The sequence below is a fragment of the Lathyrus oleraceus genome, chromosome 4 (assembly GCF_024323335.1).
Source record: "Lathyrus oleraceus cultivar Zhongwan6 chromosome 4, CAAS_Psat_ZW6_1.0, whole genome shotgun sequence".
Taxonomy (NCBI): Eukaryota; Viridiplantae; Streptophyta; class Magnoliopsida; order Fabales; family Fabaceae; genus Lathyrus; species Lathyrus oleraceus.
The window spans coordinates 267064939-267082777 of NC_066582.1; the positions used below are offsets into that span (position 1 = coordinate 267064939).

The following is a 17839-nucleotide window of genomic DNA, read 5'->3' on the forward strand; positions in this document are numbered from 1 at the left end:
GTCAAAACCGGCGCCGACGTCAATCTCCTTTTTAATTCATTAAAATTCTCTTCGCACTGAACATCCCACACGAAAGCTTTACCCTTACAAGTTAATTTAGTCAACGGAAGTGCTAACTTAGAAAATCCTTCAATAAACCTTCTATAATATCCAGCTAACCCCAAAAAGCTTCTAATCTCGGTAACCGACTTAGGAGTCTCCCATTGCAACACAGCTTCTACCTTGGAAGGATCTACAGCAATACCTTCTCCTGAAATTACATGGCCGAGAAAACTGACTTCTCTTAACCAAAATTCACACTTGGACAGCTTCGCATACAATTTCTTATCTTTCAAAACATCCAACACTAATCTCAAATGTTCCTTGTGCTCTTCTTCGGACTTAGAGTAAATCAAAATATCATCAATAAATACTACCACAAAATGATCCAGATAAGTATGGAAAATACGATTCATGTATTCCATAAATACTCCCGGCGCATTAGTCACACCGAAAGGCATCACAGAATACTCATAATGTCCATACCGAGTTCTGAACGCTGTCTTCTGGATGTCTTCATCTTTCACTTTGATCTGATGATAGCCCGATCTCAAATCAATTTTACTGAACACACAAGCACCCACTAATTGATCCATCAAATCATCTATTCTCGGTAGTGGATACTTATTCTTGATCGTTACTTTATTCAATTGTCTATAATCAATACAAAGCCTCATACTACCATCTTTCTTCTTTACTAGCAACACTGGAGCTCCCCACGGCGACACACTTGGTCTTATAAACTTCTTCTCAAGTAAGTCTTCCAATTGCTTCTTTAATTCATACAATTCCGATGCCGACATTCTATACGGTGCCATCGAAATAGGCCTAGTACCCGGTACCAGATCAATAGTAAATTCAACTTCCCTCTCTGGCGGCACACTAGGAATTTCATCAGGAAAAACTTCAGGGAATTCTTTCACCACTAACAGTTCCTCAATCTTAGCTTTACTCTCAACCGACAACGTCGCCATCAAAGAAAACATCTGAGCTCCCTCTTTCATCAATTTTCGCAATTCTCCGAAAGGTAATAAGTCAACTCCTTCCTCTTCAGGAGTGGAAAACCTTACCGACTTATGATGACAATTTATATGGACATAATTATACTCTAACCAGTTCATACCAAGAATTACATCCATCCCATCCAACGGCAAACATACTAAATCAACATAGAAATCTCTATCGAAGATCGACAAAGGACATTTTAAACATACCAAAGAAGTAGTTATTGATCCCTTAGCTGGGGTCTCAACAATCAATTCACCATCCAAAGCGGACAATTTTAAACCCAGTCTTCGAGCACAGTTAGCAGAAATAAAACAGTGTGTAGCACCGGTATCAATAATAGTAATTAAAGGAGTACCATTTATGAAACATGTACCTCGGATAAGTCTGTACTCACTGGAGGTTTGAGTTCCGGTCAATGCGAACACTTTTCCAGTTTGAGATTTCTTTGGCTTCTGACACTGACTTCCAATATGCCCTTCTTCGCCACAATTAAAACAAATCATTTCCTTGTGCTTGCAATCAGCTATTGCATGGCCAGTCTTACCACAACGAAAACACCTCTTTACTTCAGCAGTGCATACATTACTCTTATGACCAGCCTGACCACATTTGAAGCAAACTATACCAGCAGGATCACCTCCCCTACTAGTCCTCTGAGCCGGAGCAGCTCCTTGTTTCCCTTTTCCCACTGGGGCATCATACGGCTTGCCACGGTTTTGATGTTGCTTGCCCCTGCGGTCACTGACAATCTTGTAATGAGCATTATTGTCTTCTTCAAATATCCTGCAGCTATCAACCAATTCAGTAAAAATGCGTATCTTCTGATACCCAACAGCCTTCTTAATTTCAGAGCGCAGTCCGTTTTCAAACTTGATGCACTTTGAAAATTCAGCACCAGCACCAGTGTAATGAGGATAAAATTTGGACAGCTCCACAAATTTTGCAGCATAATCAGTGACAGACATGTTTCCTTGCTTCAGTTCAAGGAACTCAATTTCTTTCTTACCACGGACATCTTCCGGATAATACTTTCTCATGAATTCCCTACGGAATACATCCCAAGTAATGACTTCACCTGCCACGGTCAACCTCTCGTGAGTCTCTAGCCACCAGTCATCAGCTTCGACTGCTAGCATGTGAGTACCATACCGAACCTTCTGAGCTGGAGTGCAATCCATAACACGGAAGATTCTCTCAATCTCTTTCAACCATCCCAAGGCCGCGTCTGGATCATGCTTCCCTTTAAACACCGGCGGATTCTCTCTTTGAAAAGTCGCCAAGCTACGTGATCCAGCATCTCCACCAGCAATTGGCAAGTTCTGCACAGCTTGTGCCATCGCTTGCATTGCGGCAGCCATTGCAGCGTCATTCCTTCCAGCCATTTCAACTTATCATTACAACACAACTTAAAGTTAGATTAGTAACAATACACAATTGTTAGACAGTAACGACACGACAACTGGCCGGACAGACCGACCTGCTCTGATACCACTAATGTAACACCCTTCTAAAATACCCCAAATATTTAATTAAAATAACAACATATCAATCAGAGTAAATATGCATTTAAGGGTGTCACACAATTCTTCACACCATAATAACTGCCATGCTCTTTATTTAATCAAAATAACATCTTTGCATAATTCGCAGCGGATAGAATCAACCAACCATTCAAAACATATAACATATTACAGGTAAAAAGGTTCAACAACCAACAATAAACTAATTAAAACATCCCGTCCCGATGTTACATCTATCAGAGCACGACCCACTAAGTAGACTACACTAGACTCCAGGCACTAGCTCCTACTCAATCACTGCTCGTTACCTGAAAATAGTTGTAAGGGTGAGTTCCTCAATCGATATAATAAGCATTATAAAGTATCATGTCATGTTAAATAATTTAACACATTAATCACCCTAATCACATCATGCATTCAGTAACGACACATCAACTCAACATCATACTTAATATCAACACCATTCATACTCATATTCAATATCAACACAGTTCATACTCATATTCAATATCAACACAAACCCCACTTCTCAAATAAATTAAATATCCATACAACAAACCAACAAAAATGCAACTCTAATGAGACTCGACTCGTCATGCATGTGGTACCATTCGGAGTAAAACTCCCAACTTAAAATCATTGCCATTTTATTGGGCATCAAGGCATAAGCCTTCAACTTTCAACTTAAAATTTGCCAATCCAGGCCAACGTGGTGTGAGCAACGCTCCGACTTAATGCATATGAATGTACATGGCATACACGACTTTAAATTTTCGACAACATAATAATAATAGCAACACAACAATGTTTTCAACAAAATCAACTTATAATCAACTTTGGCTCACCAAGCCTACAACTCAATATTTTCAACAACTTTCCGTACACGGAACAACTTAACAACTCAGTCATACTTGTATCGACACTTCATAATATAAACCCAACAAAATTACTCATCGACTTAACTATAATATTACTTCACAACGTAACCCAATCCCTACTATGTCACCCACCGATATAGGCAATCATCAATTAGGCACACAACATTTCAATTAACAATTTTCCCACTCTGCAACAGTGTTAACCGGTTAACGCCCTGGGTTAACCGGTTAACGCAACTCAAACACGCTTCCTGTCCCAAAACTTAACAGTGTTAACCGGTTAACGCCCTGGGTTAACCGGTTAACGCAGATAAAACAGCAATTTTTCACAATTCATAACAGTGTTAACCGGTTAACACCCTGGGTTAACCGGTTAACGCAAGACAGAAAGCTGTTCCTGCGCTAACACAAGGCAGAATGCAGAATTCTCCGCATTTTCCGCCGTTGGAGGACTTCCGGACCTCCGATTCCAATTCCGTAAAAAGCGATACGTTCGGGGAATCACGACTCACACAATTACCGATTCAATTTCAGCTTAAACACAGTTTATTCATCACAATTTTTCAGCATTCAACAATCCCAATTAGGGTCAAATCAACGGTTTATCACTACCCATTACATGTTAATCTATAATACCCATTAAACGACGATAAACCCCCCTTACATGAGATAATCCGACAATCTCTAAGCTTCAAGCTTTTCCGTTCTTCAACCCTTGCTCTCTAGCTCTTCCTCTTTGCCCTTTTCTCCTCTTCTCTGCAGCTTCACCGTTTTCACGTAAAACCCTTTTACAAAAATGAAAACTCTTTTTCCTTATTCCAACTTATATATTTTCCAAATAATTATTATTCCAAATAATAATAATAATAATAATCCAATAATTCAATTTATTTAATTAAATTATTAAATATATTATTAACTTAATTTAAATAATCCTCTTATTTAATTCGGGGTGTTACACCAACGGCATAATCACTAGCGTCACACATTATCTCAAATGGCTTACTTAAATCAGGTGGTTTCATAATGGGTGTGGTAATAAGACTATTTTTCAGATGTTCAAACGCTTTTAAGCACTCTTCGTCGAATATGAATTCAGCGTCTTTCATTAATAAGCTCGTTAGCAGATTAGTTATTTTTAGAGAAATCCTTAATGAATTGTCGGTAGAAATCGGCGTGTCCTAAGAAACTGCGAATTTCTCTAACGGTTTTCGAAGGTTGAAGATGTTCTATAATTTTGATTTTTGCTTTATCCACTTCAATCCCTCAATCGGATACGGCATGTCCAAGTACAATTCCTTGTCGGACCATGAAATGGAATCTTTCCCAATTTAATACGAGATTGACCTTAACGCATCTCTCAAGTACCATTTCTAGGTTCGAAAGACATCCTTCAAAGCTTTGCCCACAAACAGAGAAGTCATCCATAAATACTTCCATTATGTTGTCTATGAATCTCTGAAATGTTGCAGGGGCATTACACAGTCCAAACGGCATCCATCGATAGGCAAATGTACCATAAGGACATGTGAAAGTATTATTTCTTGGTCATCAGGATGGATAGGAATTTGAAAGAATCTTGAGTATCCGCCTAAATAGCAGAAGTTAGAATGTTTATCCAGTCGTTCAAGCATTTGATCACTGAAAGCTAATGGAAAGTGATCTTTACGAGTGGCTTTATTTAATTTTCTATAGTTTATGCACATTCTCCATCCAATTTGAGTTCTTTTTGCTACGGATCCGCCCTTCTCATTACTAACAACGATAACACCTCCCTTCTTTGGAACGACATATATCAGGTTGACCCAGTTACTATCAGATATCGGGTATATAATTCCTGCTTCTAATAGCTTTTGTACCTCCTCTTTTACTACATCACTCAAGATAGGATTTACTCTTCTCTGATGCTCTCTATAGGTTTTGCAGTCCTCCTATATCATAATGTGATGCATACATATAGAGGGACTGATTCCTTTTAAGTCGGAGATGTTATAGCCTAGAGTTATTGGATATTTTCTTAAGACATGGAGTAACTTTTCAGTTTCTATCTGTCCTAAGTCAGCATTGACTATAACTGGTCTTTCAAGCTCGGTATCTAAGAATTCATACCTTAGATCTTTGGGTAGTGTTTTGAGTTCTATTGAAGGTCTCTTTGGGCATGGCATTGGATTTGGTGTTAGTGCTAGACATTCTCTCAGATTGTCATCTACGTATGGCTCACGCCAATTATCGTCTTCGAATATATGAGGTGTTGGAATCTATAGTACTTCAGTATAGTTAGATGGTTCTTTCTCCATTTATTTCACACATTCATCGATGACGTCTAAGAAACAACATGATTCGTCTATAGCTGGTGCTTGTAGGAATTTAGCTAAGAGAAATTCAACTTTTTCTTCTCCAACTTCGAATGTTAGCCTACCTTTCTTCACATCTATGATGGCTCCGGATGTGGCTAAAAAGGGTCTTCCTAAAATAATAGGGATGTGGGAATCCTCCTTTATATCCATTATTACAAAGTCGGTGGGAATATAGAATTGTCCTATACGAAAGGGAACGTTCTCTAGCATACCTACTGGAAATTTAACAGAATGGCCAGCTAGTTGTAGAGACATCTTTGTTGGTCTTAATTCTCCTGGATTGAGTTTTTCGCATGTGCATAAGGGTATTAAACTAACACTAGCTCCTAAATCACATAGAGTTTTGTCTATGATAAACTTTCCAATTACACATGGTATGGAAAAACTACTTGGGTCTTTTAGTTTATGAGGCATGTTGTTTTGAATAATAGTGCTACACTCAGCGGTAAGCATAACAGTTTCGTCATCCTCAAGCTTTTTCTTGTTAGATAGAATATCTTTAAGGAATTTAGCATATGAAGGCATTTGCGTAATGGCTTTTGTGAATGATATAGTGATATTAAGTTGCTTTAGAAGTTCTACGAATTTCTTGAATTGTCCTTCATTTTTGGACTTAACAAGTCTTTGGGGATAAGGTATAAGTAGTTTGTATGGTGGCGGAGGCGCATAAGGTGGTTCTTTATCTTTTGCCTTTCCGCTTTCGTCTTCTTTCCCATCATTGGTTGGTTCGTTTACCTTTTCGGTTCCCTTACTAGAATTTTGGTACATGGTCGGATTTTGGATTCTTGGGTCAATTGGTTCATCTAATTCTGTTCCACTTCGAAGTGTGATAGCGTTAGCATGGCCTTGTGGGTTTGGTTGTGGTTTACCAGGAAATGCTCCAGCTAGGTCTGCTATTGCGTCTTGTTGTTGGGCTACTTGGGAGATCTGGGTTTCTAACATTTTGTTATGGGTAGCCATATCATCGAACTTATTCGACAATTGTTTCATGAATTCACTCGTATGAGCATTTTGATTTGCAAATTCTTTGTTTTGTGAAGCTTGGGCATTCATAAAGTTTTCCATCATGATCTCCAGATTTGACTTTCTAGGTGCTTGTGGAGCAACATGGGCTCCTTTTTGATAGCCAGGTGGAATAGCAGGTGTTGGGTTTGGTGGAAACAAAACATTGTTACTTTTATAGGAAAAGTTCGTATGGTTTCTCCAACCAGGATTGTAAGTGTTTGAATATGAGTTTCCTTGAGCATAGTTTATTTGGTCAGTGGGAACACCAACCAATAACTGACAATTATCATTAGTGTGCCCAGGGGTTCCACATAATTCACAGTTTGGTGTTATAGCAGCTACGGTAGTTGTTGGTGTTATGACCGAGCTTTCAATCTTTTGAGTAAGCGCATCCACTTTAGTATTGACGTGGTCTATGCCATTAACTTCGTACATTCCGCCTTTCAGAGTTGGTTTTTCTACAACAACACGTTCACCTCTCCATTGGAAATGATTTTAAGCCATGTTTTCTATAAGTTCATAAGCTTCGTCATACAATTTGTCCATTAGAGCACCGCCAGCGGCATCACTTAAATTCATCTTAGTGTTATACAACAAACCAATGTAGAAAGTATGGATAATCAGCCATTCTTCAAGTCCATGATGTGGACAAAGTCGCGTCATGTCCTTGTATCTTTCCCAAGCGTCTAAAAGAGATTCATTGTATTTTTGCTTAAACCCATTGATTTGAGCTCTTAGCATAGATGTTTTGCTTGGTGGAAAATATCGGGCTAAGAAGACTTTCTTCAACTCGCCCCATGTGGTTATAGAGTTTGAAGGTAGAGACTAGAGCCAAGCTCTAGCTCTATCTCTTAAGGAAAAAGGAAAAAGACATAGTCTAATCACTTCTTTACTGACACCATTTTCTTTTACCGTGTCTGCGTACTGCACAAACACTGACAAATGTAAGTTAGGATCGTCTGTACGACTACCTGAAAATTGGTTTTGTTAAACGGCTGATAACAGCGAAGGTTTCAACTCGAAATCATTTCTATTGATGGCAGGGTCAGCAATGTTGTTATGTGGTTCTACTGGCGATGGAACATCATAATACTTCAACTGACGGTTTTGTGGTCTTTTGGTCATAATCGGTTCTGGTTCTGAAATTTGGATAATAGGATCAGGAAGATTGTATTTAATACGAATATTGTTGATTCAGCATTTTAAATTAAGATAACGCTCGATATCGTCAATTGGTTGCTCTAACTCCTTGCTCTAAGAGCGAGTGTTTGGCATACAATCGACAAACGAAAAAGAAAATTTGTTGCCTTAGTCTATACTGCGCAACAAAGGAATCACAATATTGATTAAATTAATCCTCGACAGCGACGCCAAAAACTTGATCGCGTCCATACGTGTTTGTCGAATGATGACTGCAAGTGCACAGTCTATCATGTAATTTTAAAAGATTATCGAACCCATAGAGACTAATAGTCAAACTAATGTTATCTATTGTTCCAGTGCAAATCTAAGGCTAAAGTCTAAAAGGATATAAACAGAAATATAAACGCTAATAGCTAGAGGTTTGAAAATGATGATAAAACGAGTCTGGAATATGGATTCCTCGTTCCTAAGGGATTAGGTAGAATACAGGTACAAATTACGATTTTATTACGTTCTGTAGAAAATATTGGTTTAAAGACTCCATCTCACACTCTCGCGCTATTGACTAAAACCACACCTCTTAACCACAGGATTTTGCTCTCGCTGACCCGGTTCAATTAGAAAGCATATTTTGAAAAACAATGAGATCCTAAACGATGCCTAAAGCGCTCTCACTGTTTTTAGGATCGATGCCTAGTTTCCACTATCTGGTAACGACGGTCCTCATACGTTGGACTCAGAAAAATTTAGCAAGACATAATTATAATCAGAAATAACATGATTAAAGCAAGGTATAAAGAGGTACGACACAAGGTATAAAGCAATTAAATAACATGATTCGGTGGCGACTGTGTTAGTCCATCACACGAGCGTGCGATTGTGTTTCACGAGCGTCGTGTTCTCATTTTTCGAGGTACGACACAAGGTATAAAGAGGCATAGATCCATAGTTGGCTAACCGCAACATAATGTCATAGCTGAACACGTGAGTATTACCATTTTAGAGTAATTAAGGTGAATCTTGTTAGGAGCTCAATTAACCAGGATTTTCTAGGGTGAAGTTGTATCTGTAAGAACAAAAATAGTTCTACAATAGATTCCATGATTTTGATGATAACAAAGGATGAAACCAAAAGTGGCACCCTAACGAAAAGTTTCTAAGTGTGCAGGGTTCTAAAGAAAGAAGAAATAAATCTGATGATGTCATCAGATGTACAACAAGATCAGATGCAAAATCTCAAGTATCAGAAGCATCTAAAGTGAAATCTCGTTTCAAGAAGCTCTGACTCTGGACAAAACTACAAAATATCAGAAGCATCTGAACATGAAGTAAAGTCTAGAAGCTCTGACTCTGAACAAATGCCTTTTGCAAAGTCTGAAGTTATCAAGCGTCATCTGAACTTTCAAGAGATAACATCAGAAGCCAATTTCTCCAGATACACAAAGACTCTAATCAGAATTGTTAATCATGATGAAGTAACGTTTAAGCCAAGTTAAAGTTCTGCAAATGGATTTCCTCAATTAGAAAGAGACGTTAATCTCCACTTCCAAGAGAGAAGATACTAATTGTGGTAAGTAGTCACTTCTAAGTGAAAAAGTCTACTGCAGAAGCTATTAATGGAATGGCGTAATTACATCTCAATATCCAACAGATTCAACGCTACTTCAACTCTACTTCAACTCCTATAAATAGAGAAGAAATCTCATTCAGTATACACCAAGAAATCACTAGCCAAAACTATACTGAAATTATATCACGCTCAAGAAAAACATCTTTGTTCTTCAAAGATTTTCACTAAGCTGTTGCTTATCAAGTGAAAAATTTGTTCTTAAGTTTGTAATATTTGCTTTCTTAGAAGCACTCTAGATTACACATCTTGTATCTATTTTTATTTGATTTCCTCAAGTGACTTGTTGTAGTCTGTAGACTTGAGAGGACTAAGAGATTTTCTTTTCTCTTAGGGGTTGTTTGTAATCTTTCAAGATTAGTGGATTAAGTCCTTGTTGAAGGCGAAATCACCTTGGCCGGGTGGACTGGAGTAGCTTTGTGTTATAAGCGAACCAGTATAAAATCATTGTGTGATTTCATTTTGCAAAAGCGCTTATTTTTCAAACAATTCAAACCCCCCCTTTCTTGTTTTTCTCACCTTCAATTGGTATCAGAGCTCCGGCTCTGTTATTGATTTTCAAATCAAACACTTAACCGTGTAGAGAGATCCAGTGCGAGAAAAACAAATGGCCCACTCAAATGAGAAAGATTCTTACAATGCCAAGCCTCCTGTTTTTGATGGAGAAAAGTTTGATTACTGGAAAGATAGAATCGAAAGTTTCTTTCTTGGTTATGATGCTGACCTCTGGGACATTGTCACAGATGGATACAAACCTCCAACCTTAAATGGAGCTGAAGTTCCCAGAAGCAAAATGTCAGAAGATCAAAAACGTGAGTTCAAAAATCATCACAAGGCCAGAACAATACTTCTAAATGCTATATCATACAACGAATACGAAAAGATCACCAACAGAGAGACGGCTAAAGATATACTTGACTCTCTGAAGATGACCCATGAAGGAAACTCCCAAGTCAAGGAGACGAAGGCTCTGGCGTTGATCCAGAAATATGAAGCCTTCAAGATGGAAGATGACGAAGCTATAGAAGCTATGTTTTCCAGATTCCAAACTCTTATTGCAGGTCTTAAAGTGCTAGACAAAGGATATACTACTGCAGATCATGTTAAGAAGATTGTCAGAAGTCTGCCAAAGAAATGGAGACCAATGGTTACTGCTCTGAAGTTATCAAAGGATCTGAACAACATCAGCCTTGAAGAACTTGTTAGCTCTCTCAGAAGTCATGAGATAGAACTAGAGGAGGATGAGCCTCAGAAAAGAAACAAGTCAGTGGCGCTGAAGTCCAGATCTGAAAGACGGAAGTCAGACAGAATCAAAGCTCTCCAGGCCGAAACTGCAGATACTGACGACTCTGAACCTGAAGACTCTGATGATGAAGAAGAACCGTCCTTACTAACCAGAAGAGTTAAGCAACTCTGGAAAAGAAGGAACAACAACAACTTCAGAAGATCAAGACCCAGAAGGGATAGATCAGAGTCAACTTCAAAAGGTAAACCTAATAAAGATATTACCTGTTTTGAATGTAAAGAAACAGGTCATTACAGAAATGAATGCCCCAAGCTGAAGAAAGATGACTCTAAGAAAGAAAGCTTCAAGAAAAATGCCTTCAGAACAAAGAAGGGATTAATGGCCACCTGGGACGATAGTGAATCAGGATCATCAGAATCTGACTCTGATGAACAAGCCAACGTAGCATTTATGGCTACCACATCCAGCAGCTCAGATGAAGAATCTGAAGAGGTATTTTCTGAACTTTCTAGATCTGACTTAGAATCATGTTTATCAGAAACTCTTACCTCTCTTCAGAAATTAAAACAAAAAGTTAAAAGTATTAAAGGCCTTCTTAAAGCAAAATCTGAAGAATGTAGTGAACTTGAGACAACAATTCTAGCACATGAAGATACAATCAAATCTTTAACGTTAGAAAGAGATGGAGCTAAAACAAAAAGCTTAAAATTAGAAGAAGTGTTGTCTCAAGCACCACAAACTTCAAATGAAATTATTTATAAATATGAAGAAGCCTTTCAACAATTTCTGAAGAATGGGATAAATAGGAGTATTATGGCATCCATGATTTATGGAGTAGGTCAGAATAATAAAAGGGGAATTGGGTATGATTCTGATTCTGATAAAACTTCTACCAGTAACCAAATTAAATCACCTTTTTCATACCACTATACACACACACAAGAACACAAATTTAAAAATGCTAGAAGACCCAAAGTTGTAAGAAACTCTGGGAAAACTAATCTGAAAGGACCCAAGAGATTCTGGGTACCGAAAGATAAGATTATCTATGTTGCAGATATCCTATGCAGCAAAGTTCAGACACCAGTCATGGTACCTGGACTCTGGATGCTCGCGACATATGACGGGAAGAAAGTCTATGTTCCAAAGCCTGGAACTTAAAGACGCTGGCTTTGTAGGCTTCGGAGGAGATCAGAAAGGAAGGATCAGAGGCTCCGGAACTATTGGTAATGGTACTCTTCCCTCTATATCTGATGTTCTTTATGTAGAAGGATTAATGCATAACTTGTTATCCATAAGTCAATTAAGTGATAACGGTTATGATGTAATCTTTAATCAAAAAACGTGTAAAGCCATTAATCAGAACGATGGCTCTGTCCTTTTCACAGGCAAGAGGAAAAACAACATTTATAAAATAAATCTTTCTGATTTAAAAGATCAAAATGTTAAATGTTTAATGTCAGTTCACGAAGAGCAATGGGTATGGCATAGACGCTTAGGCCACATTAGCATGAGAAAACTTTCTCAGCTAACTAAACTTGAGTTAGTCAGAGGTTTACCTAAACTGAAGTTTTCTTCAGATGCTCTGTGTGAAGCTTGTCAGAAAGGAAAGTTTTCAAAAACATCTTTTAAAAAGAAAAATGTTGTTTCTACCTCCAAGCCTCTGGAGCTTCTTCACATTGACTTATTTGGTCCTGTGAAAACAGCATCAGTCAATGGAAAGAAGTATGGACTTGTAATCGTTGATGATTACAGCCGCTGGACATGGGTAAAATTCCTAAGGCACAAGAGTGAGTCTCACTCTGTATTCACCAGTTTCTGTTCTAAAGTGCAAAAAGAATTTGACTCTAAAATTGTTAGAGTCAGAAGTGATCATGGTGGAGAATTTGAAAATAAAGATTTTGAAGAACTATTTGATTCTAATGGAATATCCCATGATTTCTCCTGCCCTAGAACTCCACAACAAAATGGAGTTGTAGAGAGGAAGAATAGGACACTCCAAGAAATGGCCAGAACCATGATCAATGAAACAAATGTAGCAAAGCACTTTTGGGCAGAAGCTGTAAATACAGCGTGTTACATTCAGAATAGAATCTCTATTAGACCTATTCTGGATAAGACTCCCTATGAACTGTGTAAGGGAAGAAAACCCAACATTTCATATTTTCATCCTTTTGGATGCATTTGCTTTATATTAAATACTAAAGAACATCTGAACAAGTTTGATTCCAAAGCACAGAAAGGTATTATGTTAGGATACTCAGAACGCTCTAAAGGCTACAGAGTATACAACACAGAAACCAAAATTGTGGAGGAATCAATTCATGTTAGATTTGATGATAAGCTTGACCCTGAAAAGTCAAAGCTAGTTGAAAAGTTTGCAGATTTAGAGATCACTCTGGTAGAATCTGAGAAAACTCCAGAAGCAACTGTCACTCCAGACTCTGAAGAAATTAAATCTCCAGAAATTCCAAGGAAAGTCAAGAGTCGTAGCAACGTATCTGAAGAGTTGATTTTGGGAAACAAAGATGAACCTGTTAGAACCAGATCTACCTTCAGAACTTCTGAAGATATTCCTCTGGGACTAGTGTCTCTGATTGAGCCTACGTCCTGTGATGAAGCTCTTCAAGATAATGATTGGGTGGCAGCTATGCAAGAAGAGTTAGATCAATTCTCCAAGAATGATGTCTGGGATCTCGTTCCTAAACCCAGAGGCACTCATGTCATTGGAACCAGATGGGTTTTCAGAAACAAACTGAACGAGAAAGGAGAAGTTGTCAGAAACAAAGCACGACTGGTAGCTCAAGGTTATAGTCAACAAGAAGGTATTGATTATAATGAAACCTTTGCTCCAGTCGCAAGGTTAGAGTCTATTCGTCTTCTTGTATCATTTGCTATTAATCACTCTATAAAATTATACCAAATGGATGTCAAGAGTGCATTTCTAAATGGTTATATTTCAGAAGAAGTGTATGTTAATCAACCTCCTGGTTTTGAAAACTCAAATTTTCCAGAACATGTTTTCAAACTTAAGAAATCCTTATATGGACTTAAACAAGCTCCCAGAGCTTGGTATGAACGCTTAAGTAATTTTCTTCTGGAACAAAATTTTATCAGAGGGAAAGTTGATTCTACACTCTTCTGTAAAAATCATAAAAATGATCTCATGATATGCCAAATTTATGTTGATGACATTATTTTTGGTTCTGCTAATATCTCTGTTTGCCAAGAATTTTCTAAGTTAATGCAGGCAGAATTTGAAATGAGTCTAATGCAAGAACTAAAGTTCTTTCTGGGAATTCAAATCAATCAAACTCCAGAAGTCACGTACATTCATCAAAGCAAGTACATTAAAGACGTTCTGAAGAAGTTTGATATGTCTGAATGCAATTCTGCAAAGACTCCCATGCATCCAACTTGCATTCTGGAGAAGGAAGAGGTAAGCAACAAGGTTTGTCAGAAGCTCTATCGAGGTATGATAGGCTCTCTTCTCTATCTGACTGCTACTCGTCCTGATATTCTCTTTAGCGTTTGTCTTTGTGCCAGATTCCAATCAGATCCTAGAGAATCTCATTTAACAGCTGTTAAGAGAATTCTTAAGTATCTGAAAGGAACCCCTAACCTGGGCCTGATGTATGAGAAAACATCAGAGTATAGGCTTTCTGGTTATTGTGATGCAGATTATGCAGGAGATAGAATAGAACGAAAAAGTACATCTGGAAATTGCCAGCTTCTGGGAAACAACTTAATCTCCTGGGCTAGCAAAAGACAGTCAACAATTGCTCTATCAACTGCAGAAGCAGAATATATCTCAGCGTCACTATGCACAACTCAGATGCTCTGGATGAAACATCAGCTAGAAGATCTACAAATCTTTGAGAGTAACATTCCTATCCTTTGTGATAATACTGCTGCTATTTGTTTGAGTAAGAATCCCATTTTGCATTCCAGAGCCAAACACATAGAAATAAAACATCATTTTATTAGAGACTATGTTCAGAAAGGGATAGTAACGCTGAAGTTCATTGATACAGAACATCAATGGGCAGATATCTTTACTAAGCCTCTAGCTGAAGATAGATTTCGTTTCATCTTAGAAAATCTGAACATTAAAAATTGTCCTGAGTAAAATTTGGCTCTGAACATGTAAAATGAGACTCTGATAAAAACAAATATACTTCTGCCTCTGACTCTGATACTTCTACCAAGTTAAGAAGATATCTGAGTTAGAAATCTTCAGAAATCCTTTGGTTTTCCTGAAGATCAGAAACATCAACACGTGGGGAACATGCGTCTAACCTTAGAACTTCTAGACAGCTGTCAAAAGAAATCAAAGGTCAGAACGCTTGAAATCTCCTTGAGCAGTGTGCTTACTGTTGGGATTAGACATTCATTAATGAGCTGTAATCATTTTTTCCCCCAAACATGCTATTTTGGTTTTGTGCTAACGCTGGTATGTGTGTCGTTTTGCATGTGTTTTTACCCTTAGTATATAAACACTTTTCTCACATTTCACACACTTATCACTCTCACTCACTCTTAAACCCTAAACCCTCTCTCGAAGTTTTCTCTGCAACCTTCTCAGTTCTTCATCTTCTTCATCAATCTTCATCATGAATCCTCAAGAACAAGCTGTTTTTAACTTCTCCCAACAAATGGAAGCTGCTTCTAACCCCCAAACCTCAAACACTCAAACACCCATGGTTGTAGATGTTACCACAACCCCAGTTTACAAAGAACCTCACATTTTGGAACGTGAACAACACATTCATCTTTCTACTCCCTTTGAAGGTTTGGATGTACTGTGTGAATCACTTGTGGACTTTGAGAATTTGAAAAGAAATGGCGTTGATTTAACTGAAGATCTTCGCAAGCAAGGTTGGGAAACCTACTTCAACAGATTGTATGGTCCAATCTATCCTCTTCTGGTGAAAGAATTCTGGAGATGTGCAGATGCTGATGATGAGTTCATCGTTTCTTTTGTTCTGGGTGTGAAGATCATTATCACAGAAGCGTCTATTGCTTCTTTGCTGAATATGGAAAAGGCTGGAGGTAAAAGGATTTACAACATTCCTCCAAGGTCCAAGCGCATCACAGAAGTCATTAACCCTACTATCTTCAAAGCAAACGTTGAAGGAAACCCATCTAAGAACAAGGAGCTTCATCAGAACCTCCGAGTTTGGCTGAAGATTATTCTGGGAACAATCCATCATCGTCCAGCCTCCAACTCTTCAGATTATATAAATGCTGATCAGAAGTGCATCCTCTACTGTATTCAGAAGGGTATTCCAATCAACCTCCCTGTTCTTCTCTTCAGATATCTGAGGGATTCAGTCAGAGAAACAAGGAATAATATGAAGCCCAGATCCTACGTTCCTCTGGGAAGATTGCTCTCTGACATCTTCATTGAGCATGGACTGGTAGATGCTCTGGAGAAGACCAGATGTATGGATGATCTGGCAATTGACGTTGGAAAGCCTCTGAATGCCAAAAATCTGAGGAGTATGGGAATCATCAAGGACATCAGAGTCAAGCCCACTATGAATGTGACCTGGGAAGCTCTGAAGGATCAGAGGAAGATGCCTCATGGCCTTGAAAGGTTCTTCAAGAACGAACCCAGAGACGCCATTGCTATCTACCTTCAGGATCGTCTGGATGAAGGCATTGATATCTCTGATTTTCGCCTAGAAGACTGTCTGGACTCTGTACAAGATCTGGTCAGATACAAAAGAGGCCTTTCTGAAAAGAAGATAGCTGAGGAAGCAAGGAAGGCAAAGAAAGCCAGAATTGGAGAAACCTCTGGCACCAAAGCTTCAGCACCTCTGAATGTCTCCTCTGGTAAGTCCATTCCTCCTGTCTCTTCTGAATCTGTAATGGCTTCCTCTAACCCTCTCTCCTCTCAACCAATTTTTACAACCTCAGAAATACCACCTTCTACCATTAGAACCTCTCAACCTCCACCTGTTCTAAAAATTGCCCGTACTTTTACAACAACCTCTGACCCAAATCAACTATATCACCACAGTTCTTCATCATCCTCTGAGTATGAGTCACCACCTTACCTTTCCCCTTCTTCTGACCAAGAGTTCTCTGATCATGAGTCTTCTGATCAAGAACACTCTGACCCAAACTCCCCAACAATAGCTGAAATTTATGCTAAAAATTTCGCTCCACAAACTCAAACACAAACTGAAGTAACCTCTCCCCTCCGAACTTCTATTCCACAACAAACAACCACCATTACCTCTGAAAATCAAACTTCCCTTCCACCACAAACAACCACCACACCCTCTGAAACTCAACCATCTGTAATTCGCCCATCTGAACCTTATATCACTCCACCATTAATTCCCGCTGTACCTAGCCCAGACTCTGACCCATTAGATGTAAACCCACTCTATGCTTCATCCCCCAGTCTTCAACCAGACCCAGATTCTGAACTTCAACCAGAAGCAGAATCTGAACCCCAGCCAGAACCAGAAACTGAACCTCAACCTCTAAATCTCAGCCCTCAAAACTCTCCACCTCATTCACCTGAACCTGAACCTAAAATTATCACACCTACCCTTGAGGAGGCCATTATACAGGTTGCAGAATCCTCAGTCCAGAAGATCAAGTCTCTGGCTAAAAATTCTGAAGTCAGTGATGATCCTAAATCTGTTAGGACACACTGGAACAGAGTTATTAGTTGGATGACCTCTGAGTCTTATAGGCTGAAGAGTATCTCTGAACAAGTCAGAAATGGCTACATCAGAGACTCTGAGGAAAGACTCCAAGAGAGACTGGCTAGAGAAGCTGAGGCCAAGAGATTAGAAGAAGAAAGATTAGCTAAGGAAGCTGAAGAAGAAGCTAAGAGGTTGGAAGAAGAACGCCTGGCAAAGGAAGCAGAACTTCTGAGAATTCAGGAAGCTGAAGCCAAGGCTAAAGCAGATGCAGAAGCCCAAGCTGCTGCTGAAGCTGAAACTCAGCAGGCTCTGATTCAGGGGGAGTCTTCCTCTGCGATCCCTCTGATTCTT

The 17839-nt window shown here is 38.8% G+C and overlaps 2 protein-coding genes and 1 non-coding gene across 3 annotated transcripts; 1 reads left to right on the forward strand and 2 right to left on the reverse strand.

Annotated features, from left to right (window-relative positions):
- Window positions 1-683: 683 nt before the first annotated feature.
- On the reverse strand, window positions 684-2357 carry LOC127075012 (uncharacterized; the record flags this gene model as incomplete). The annotated part of the gene is made up of 2 exons (XM_051016447.1): window positions 684-731; window positions 855-2357. Coding segments are annotated over 2 exons (1551 nt in total), but the record flags the coding sequence as incomplete, so codon positions are not given.
- Window positions 2358-5742: 3385 nt separating this feature from the next.
- LOC127137002 (uncharacterized) lies at window positions 5743-7242 on the reverse strand. The gene has a single exon (XM_051063502.1). It carries the CDS (start codon window positions 7240-7242, stop codon window positions 5743-5745), a length of 1500 nt encoding a protein of 499 aa, XP_050919459.1.
- A 199-nt stretch (window positions 7243-7441) lies between these two features.
- LOC127077138 (small nucleolar RNA R71) lies at window positions 7442-7548 on the forward strand. Its single transcript, XR_007787113.1, has one exon. It is a non-coding gene; the product is annotated as a small nucleolar RNA R71 (small nucleolar RNA).
- Window positions 7549-17839: the final 10291 nt, after the last annotated feature.